This window comes from Amaranthus tricolor, chromosome 3 (genome assembly GCF_026212465.1).
Source record: "Amaranthus tricolor cultivar Red isolate AtriRed21 chromosome 3, ASM2621246v1, whole genome shotgun sequence".
In the NCBI taxonomy this organism is placed as follows: domain Eukaryota; kingdom Viridiplantae; phylum Streptophyta; class Magnoliopsida; order Caryophyllales; family Amaranthaceae; genus Amaranthus; species Amaranthus tricolor.
The window spans coordinates 20,520,296-20,529,354 of NC_080049.1; the positions used below are offsets into that span (position 1 = coordinate 20,520,296).

General features: G+C 34.7%; 1 protein-coding gene across 1 annotated transcript; it reads right to left on the reverse strand.

Moving 5' to 3' along the window:
- Positions 1 to 7,740: 7,740 nt before the first annotated feature.
- LOC130808440 (uncharacterized) lies at positions 7,741 to 8,616 on the reverse strand. Its single transcript, XM_057673918.1, has one exon. It carries the CDS (start codon positions 8,614 to 8,616, stop codon positions 7,741 to 7,743), a length of 876 nt encoding a protein of 291 aa, XP_057529901.1.
- Between the last annotated feature and the right edge of the window lie 443 nt (positions 8,617 to 9,059).

Below are 9,059 nucleotides of genomic sequence, written 5' to 3' on the forward strand. Positions count from 1 at the left end.
CAATCTTTTAGGACGGAGGAGTATATTAGATGTGGGTTTAGGTTTTATATCAGAAAATGTACAGTATCAGTTAAACTGAAAACGAAAAAACAAAATAAGCCTACCCTATGTGGTATTGTATCAGTTACTTATAGTCAGAGGCCTTTCAGCCTAGCACCACCTTTTCACGATCTACAACTACACGATATACAGTCATGAAATTCTCTGAAAAAGGGGGGAAATTATGAGACGACTGATATTGGGAACAAGATCCAGTATCTATGATGCACTGCTATATACTAATTATGCATTTTCATTTATGTAGGAATTTAAGAGTTTGGTCGTTGTTTCTCAGGCCCGTATTTGGCCTGGGCGAGACAAAGGCCCGGGGCCACATATTTTAATAATTATAAATCTTTAAGTCTTTAAATTTAAATATTAAAAAAAATAAAAAATAAAAATAAAAATGAGGAATGTACGATAGTGACATAGTGAGAATGGATATTAGTGGCAAGACAAAATGTTTGATACATGCAATAAATCAGGAATATTTACATGGCTCTTTCTTTCAAACCTAAATAAAAACTTTTACATTTTTGAATTGCTATGGAGATTTTAAGAAAAAATGGCAAAACTTTTAAATTCTCTTTACAATTTCAAGTAAAAAGGGGAAATTTGAGTGATTAAAAAATTGTCTTTACAATTTTTCTTTACAATTTCAAATGCACATAGAAAGTGTTTTATTTGAATAATTAAAAATTGTTATCTTTACTTTTTAGTTTTCTTTGCATTTTACATTACTATTAGTAGGAATTTTTTAAATTTGTAGAAAATGGAAATTTGATTTGCTTTATAAAATTTAAAAGGCAATAAGAGCCCCTATTCCTAATCTCGCTCTAGGCCATCGATAAAGTTCAGAAAGGGGCATGTTGTTTCTTTACAGGTGCAAATTGCTAGAAAAGCGGTAATCTAGCAAATTGCTAGATACTTGGGTTTGATTCACAATAATCTAGCAGGTCATTTTTCCACAGCTTAAAAGAATACAAGAATAAGAGTTTTTATCTGATAAAAGCACAAAAGAGAAAGGAAAGGTATATTCACGGCCAATGATATCGACATCTTCACTTTTTGACAATTCCCAAGCAATAGAAGTCTCCAGACTGAAGTTCAGGATAAATTATTTCAGTATAACGATAAAAATTTAAAAATTGAAAGTAAAATCACATTGAGACTATTTGTTTTTACCATATTAAAAACTTATACTACTGGATCAATGACATGAATTGGTTTCCACCTTCCATTGCCAGATTGATCGAGGGTGTCTTCATTGAACTTTGAATTGACCTGCAAATTTAAGTTGGGTTTAGTGCTTTATATGAAAGTTATTTAAAAATCACCTAAACGATGGAAGTTTGATGCTTGATACGTACTCACCTTAAGAAATAACAGTATTCAAAAGGAATCTCAGATTAGGAGATGTGTCTACGATCGTTTACTTGCGCATCAAACTGCAAAGAGAGGCTTCTTAGTACTTGCATTTACACATGGAATCATGGAACGTTACTTGTTATCACCAGTATTCCAAGAACTTACTTTTTCAGTAATTAGAGAATAAACAGGGTTATTTAGGTATGTAAACAACGTGTCAAAGTCGAAAATTACATTAAGACTATCAATTTGAGAGACATTTGTTCCAACCTTTATCTGTGATATGCTAATATTGTAATGTGGACTGAAAAGAGGTTAAATAAGAAAGGCCAGAAGAATTATAAGAGGATATTAATTCTTCAAAATAACGACGATTGGAGCAGGCAAGCTAAAGTATGCATAGAAATGTGATTACTGACTTTATCTTTCTAAGCTTTAGTATTGTTTGGTTTTGATCTAAGTTGCCTTTATCTCCAAAAGTGATTCGTCCCAATCCATCATCGCCGATACACATGGAGAAAGACTAGGCAAATATATACTATCCAAACCAAGCCCAAGCAAGCCATTAGGGGCTCCACCATCCAGAAATGAACCAGTCTCAACCTTGCCACAACTGCAAAATAAGTTTAGTGTCTAAACATGACTACTGACATTATTCTAATAAATATTTTTAAAAGTTTTCCGAGGAAAACCAATAAGAATGTCAGTCGTTAACTAGTTCCTCTTATGAAGGTTTTAGATTGAATTGTATTTTGTCGTTGCTTTGGTAAGTACAATATATAGTGTACAATAGCCATGATTTAAGGCTAAGATAAAGTTAATATAATTTACAATATTTGACTCGCTACACTTAGCTAATAATATAAAATAACAATCAGAATAAAATCTTAACATTTAGTAAGATAGGGTAGTGAGAATAATACAAAGGATCTGTTTGATATTATATTACTTAACATGCCCCCGTAAGATGGACGATCCATTTATTAGTCCAATCTGGGAAAGAAGATAGTGAAAACGAGGTCGTAGAAGGGGTTCGGTGAGAGCACTGACAAGTTGATCGTCTCCTGAAATGTGAGTAACATGAAGAGAGCCTTTTTGAACTTTCTCACGAACATAATGAAAATCAATTGCTAAGTGCTTCATTCTTGAGGGAAAAACGTGGTTATCGGAGTAGTAAGTAGCACTTAAATTATCATAGAAGATAGTGGGAGTGATAATAGAAGCATATCCTAACTCGAACATAAGAGATATCAACCAATCAAGTTCGGTAGTAATCGAAGCAACACTTCTGAACTCAGCTTCAGTAGAGGAGCGAGTTAATGGTTTTTATTGTTTTGAGCTCCAAGCAATGGGATTAAAGCATATGTAGACAATGTATCCAGTTGCGCTGCGAAAGCTATCCTTATCACCGGCCCAATCATCATCAATAAATGCATGAAGTTGAAGGGGTGATTGTTTGTGTAAAAGAATACCTTATTGGAAAGAGCCATGAAGATAACGAAGCAAGCCTTTTAAATCTTGACCTAGCTACACCAGTAGGAGCATGCATAGGTTAAGAGAGTTTGTTTACTGTGAAGAAAACATCTGGTTGAGAAAGAGATAATTATTGGAGGGCTCTTACGATAACCCTGTAGGAGGTGGGGTTGGGGAGGGGTGTACCACGGTTTAGAAGTAATGGGGGTTTGTCGACATTGGTGTCAAAACAAGCTTGGACTCAAGCATTTCGGTACGCTGTAATATATCTTGAATATACTTACTTTGGGACAAAATCAAGCGTTGAGTATATGGCATTACCTCTATACCAAAAAAGTAGGATAGTTGGCCAAGATCTTTAAGTGATAAACGAGAGGCAAGGGAAGTAATGATGTTATTTTTGTCAATTAGGTTAGGACCAGTAATAATGATATCATCAACGTAAACGATAAGGAAAATAGGAAAGTTAGGTGATGGAAAATGAAATAGTGATGGATAAGAAATAGTGGGCATAAATCCTTGAGAGAGAAGATAGTGATGTAACTCATCATACCAAGCTCTACTTGCCCATTTTTGGCCATAAATTGCTTTATTCAATTTGCATACATGATCCAGAAAAGAAGGGTTAACAAAACCAGGTGGTTGAGACATGTAAACTTCTTCAAAAAGGGTGCCTTGAAGAAAGACATTATTAATGTCGAGTTGGCGTAGGGATCACCCATGAGAAACAACTAGAGAGAGAATTAGACAAAGGGTGGCTGGTTTGAAAACTAGGCTAAAAGTTTCCATATAATCGACAACAAGGTGTTGGGTAAAATCTTTAGCAACTAGTCGAACCTTTAGTTGGTCAAGGGAACCATTAGATTTATATTTCACATGAAATATCCATTTACAACCAATAACATTAGGCGCAATGGTTGAGGGAACAAGAGTCTAAGTGTTATTATTTATGAGGGCATCAAATTTAGTAGACATAGCTTGACGTCGTAGGGGATGTTTGAGAGCAGAAAGAATATTTGTTGGCTCGGAAATAGGAGTTTGGATTGTTGTATGGAGTACGAAATCAGAGTTGAATTACCTAGTATTCGGCTTTTTTTGATGAGTTGGTAAGGAAGATGATGTAGAAAGGGAAGTATGCGAAGAAGTGGTAGCATTTAAATTAGTGGCATTATAATCGGAGTAAGTAGCATTTGAGTTAATTATTGGTCTAAGAATTTGACCACTAATTTGTAATTGAGTGGAAAGGTAAGGTTATGGGGTAATGGTTGTAGAGTTATTTTGTGATATGTTTGGCATTTGAAATGTGTTTAAAGATGAATTTATTGGAGTATCAAAAACATTAAGTGCAGAGATAGAAAGTCGAAATCATATATATGTATGTCATGGTTAGTAGAAATGGGATTAAAAATATTTGTGAGAGAAGAGAAAGGGAATTCATCCTCAAAGAAGTGCACATGTTATGATGTATGAATCTTGTTTGTTAGAAGATCCAAACAATAGTATGCACTTTGAGAAAATGAATAACTTACAACCAGACAAGGAGTAAACTTAGGAGACAATTTATGTGTGGCATATGGACTTAGCCAAGGATAACATAAACATCCAAAGCTACGTAATTTGGTATAATTAGGAATATCATCAAAGAGAAGTTGGTAAGGAGACTTATTATGTAGTGTAGGGGTAGGCATACAATTAATGAGATATATAGTTGTAGAGAAGGCAAGTAACCAATATTTGAGTGCATTTGGGCATAAGAAAGCAGAGAAAGCCTAGTTTCAACAACATGGCGATGGCGTCGCTCGGCATAGCCATTATGTTATATTATCACGAAATAACTGTTTGATGGGTTTATTAAAGTACTTATCCACCAATGTTTTGAAACGAATAAAAACTTCTAATGAATCAAATTTATGTTTAATTGGATACAATATTTAGTAAAATAGTAAACAAAATTAATGTAATATTTGAGATTATCATAGGAGGGAATGAGAGAGGTCCAAACATAAAAAAAAATATAAGTTCGTTCTAAAGGAGCAGAAACAAGGGTAGAGTCGTGAAATGACAATTTGTGACTTTTGTTGACTTGGCATGAATTACAAGGTTGTGAATTACAAGAAAATTTAGCCGAAGAAGAAATGAAGATGGATAAAATCTGTTGAGTTTTATTAGAAGGGTGTCCTAAATTATGATGCCAAGTTGAAGGAGATATCTTTTCAAGAATATGCACATAAGGGGAGAACGAGCAATCATATACACCATGGTGAGTTTGGCCTTGAAGTAAAAGATTGTTGGTAGAGAGGTCCTTTACATGAAAAGATAAAGAAAAGAAAATAATTGATATATTATTGTCTTGACATAATCGAGATAACGAGAGAACATTACGAGATATGTGTGGGACATAAAGGACATTATTAAGGACAAAAGAAATTAAAAATTTGAGGTGTGCAATACCATGGAACCAATATGACAAATAGGAAGAGATGCATCGTCACCCATAAAAAGTTCATCAGTTTCATCATAAATAGCATGAGTAGAGAGCGCACTAAGGTCATTAGTAACGTCATATAAAGGGCCGCTATTCAATAACCAATTGCAATGAATAAGTGGGAGTATTGTGGCAGTGTATGCATAGGGATGAGTAGAACCAAAAGTGACAGTAGAAATGTAGGATGTTGTAATATACGTGACTTTGCCGAATTATGGGGGTGTTGAAGTGAAGCATGAGTTGAATTTGGTTTAAGATGAATGAGTATATGAGAATTAGGATTCGAGTTGGAGTCCATGGTGCAATATGCAGCAAAAGAGAAAATGTAAAGAAAGAGGGAAGAAAGATCTCAAGGCTATATTGATACCATATGAAGGTTTTAGATTGAATTGCATTTTGTCATTGCTTTAGGAAGTACAATATATAGTGTACAATAGTATGATTTAAGGCCAAGTTAAAGTTAATATAATTTACAATATTTGACTTGCTATACTTGGCTAATAATATAAAATAACAATTAGAATTCTAATGTTTAGTAAGATATGATAGTGAGATTAATACACAGGATATGTTTGATATTATTACTTAACACCTTTACGGTCCGTTTGGTTAGTGGTACTAAATGATGGTAGTGAAAATTATTTATAGTGTAAACTTTCATCAAAAGTTCCATATTATTCTTATGGTAATGAAACTTTGATCACAAAAAAGCTTTTTGTTTACAAATTTTCATTTTCGCCTAATATTACCTCTTGCAATGGTAATGCATTGAAATGAGTTCTATGAAGAAAATGAGATAATTGAAGTTGGATAAGTATGGCCATCAAGGTAGCCAAGAGATTTCACAATTAAAATTACACTAAGTTTTCATTTCTATTACCACCGTTTATTACCACCTACCAAACGGACCGCTAAGATACTTCTAACTTTCTTTGTACGAACTCTACACATATTACTAGATTTTAGACAAAGTACAAGAAAATGTTAAAAGCAGAAAATAATACTCCCTCCGATCTTATGAATTAGTCTCATTTCCTTATTTGGCAAAACCTTTGAATTAGTCCCATTTCTATTTTTGGCAATCCTTTTTTACTTAAATACCCTTAGTTCACACACGTAATTACGATTTTACCCCCGTTAACCCTACTAATCTAAAATAATTAACACTCTAACCTCACCTTAATCATTCCCTCCCTTTTATAACCTCACCTACTCTGAATCCCTTCCCATCCCTCCCTCTCCCTCCCTCTCTCTCATCTTCATCCTCAACCTGTGTTCGTGTTCTTCACTGATCTTCATCTTCATCCCCAAGAATACCTTGGTTTACGGTTTATTATCTTTATCTTCATTTTTTTTCCACCATCTTCGTCTTCTTTGAAACCCTAATGCTTTTAGGGTTTTTGTAAATCTGGGTTTTTACCCATCTTTTCTGGGTTTTTTCGAACATGGCCTCACCAACGTCTTGTCTTTCTTGTTTGTCTTCGTCCCAAGAAAGTGATCCTACGATTGGATCTCCTAACCCGTGGTTCGATTTCTACAATCGCCTACCTACGACTTCTGATGAAACGGATCCTAACTGGGGAAGAAGTATAACTTCTGAAGATGAAGAAATACAGGGAATGTTTGATTTACAACTGGATCTTCAAGATCTATACATTGAGAACTTGTTCCCTTCCTCAGATGAAGAATCGTTGGATGATGATGATTTGGTTTCTGATTTTGATGTTCGAGGCCCATTTTCTCGTATGGATACATCTTTCCTCTATGACTAATGATGATTTTGTTTATGTGCTGGTGATGGTATGCATGTCTTTCGTGTTCTGTTTTTGTTGCCTTATGATTTTTTTTTGAGGGTAAACAATTGATTATAGCTACAAAATCCCTAAATCCATTCATTTTGCCACCAATCTAGGGTTTTCAGTTCATAAGCCACCAAACATTATGTTTAGGAGGCTATGTTCTTACCAGATGTAGGAGGCAATTAGTATGGGATTTGGGTTATCTGTGATGAGTTCAAATTGTATCTCTGAGATGAATTTGTTTTCCATTTTGTTTTTGAAGCCATCAATAAATTGTTACATGACATTTCCTTCTAAATGTTTACGGCTAAACATCTCCCCTATTTAATTTCTACATCATGTTTAGACCTAAACATTTACCTTACACTGTAACCCAAAAGTGAGTACAAAAGGTAACCCAAAAGTATACTCATGTGTGTCATATTTACATGGTTCTGGTGTTCATGCTGGTGTTGCTTCTGTTGTTGCTTCTGTTCTTGCTGGAATATACGCTGTTGCTTCTATTGTTGCTTCTGTTATTGCTTTTGGTGTTGCTTGTGATGTTGCTTCTGTTGTTGCTGGAATATACTCATGAAGTTAATGGAAAACTGATTCGTCTGTGATCCCCAAGTAAAATAAAATGCCCTCCAATGTAGTTTTATCCACCTTTGTTTCCAGATATCTTAGTGCCTGGTAAATTGTTTCCTGCTGTACCCCCAAACAATGTGGGAGTCTCCCTTCACTTTCAAGTTTTGCTTTGCTCATGTGTGGAATTGCATAATCCATACCACCTAGTTTCTTAATGACTTCAATTTTACATGCTTGCAATGTGATCCATACATTCTTCAGTGCATTTGGTGTCAGATTGTCAAATGCTGTAGTTACTGCCTTAACTAATTGTGAGTAGTTGTATGCTGATTTTTGATGCTGTAAAGATTGTATTGACCTAAAGAACCCTAAGTCAAGCACATTCATATCAGGTGAGTTAGGAGGTTGTTGCACTAAGTGGAAGTTAAATCCATCAAGTGTAGCCACCTCTCTAAACATCTCATCATCATCTAAAATGTGTGGTTTAGCATTGTCTTGTTGAATGAAAATTGTTTTGCTTAAATGTGATGGCCATTTAATTCTAATTGCTGGTAGTATCTTGTGCACAATCATGTCTCTTGTGTGTTCTTTAGTGATTGATTGTATTGGTTTGGTCTCTGGCTCTCCTCTCTTTCTGTTTTTTGAATTCCTTTGTGCTGCCACTTCATGTGTGAAAGGAAAAATGCCTATCTTTCCATCAAAAATCATCTCACCTTCAATAGAAAAGATCGGTCTTGCAACGGCACACATAAACATGATCTTGGGGATAAATCTTTTTGATTGGATTTCTCTATGAGGCTCTATTTCATCTTGAGTTAGATAAAATGTTTGTTGTGTCCTTGTAATGTAAAACAACTTTTCATCAATGTGGACTACATTTGTCATTTCATTAAATGTGAAGTTGTTTGTTTGCTCATCTAAAATGCAACTACTAAGACAAAAAATTAACCTGTCGAGTTTGTTTTTGTCTGTAAGTAACGGTTTGATTGCGTTGGTGTGCTTTCGAAAGTACCTCTTTTTTTTCCATCTGCATACTGTGCTGTAGCTAACTTCCATGGCCCTTGAAAGTGATCTTAAAGTTGTCTTCTTCGCTTTTTCAATTGATTTGAATTTGTTTTCATCAAAGGCGATTGGAGCTTTACCATTGCTAACTGACTTCTTATTGTTGACATTAATTGGAACTTTGTTTTTTTTTTTTGATCACGAATCTGTCTCCATATCCTTTTGATTGTCCTCCTATGCAAATCGTACTTCTTCGCAATTTCATTGATGACCCCGTGTTGTAGCTTCCCATTACTGTTTGCTGACGTTAAAAGCTCATGCATTAT

Excerpts from the sequence above, each read along its gene's own strand:
- LOC130808440 (XM_057673918.1), bottom strand. The coding sequence starts at position 8,616 with ATGACAAATGTAGTCCACATTGATGAAAAGTTGTTTTACATTACAAGG.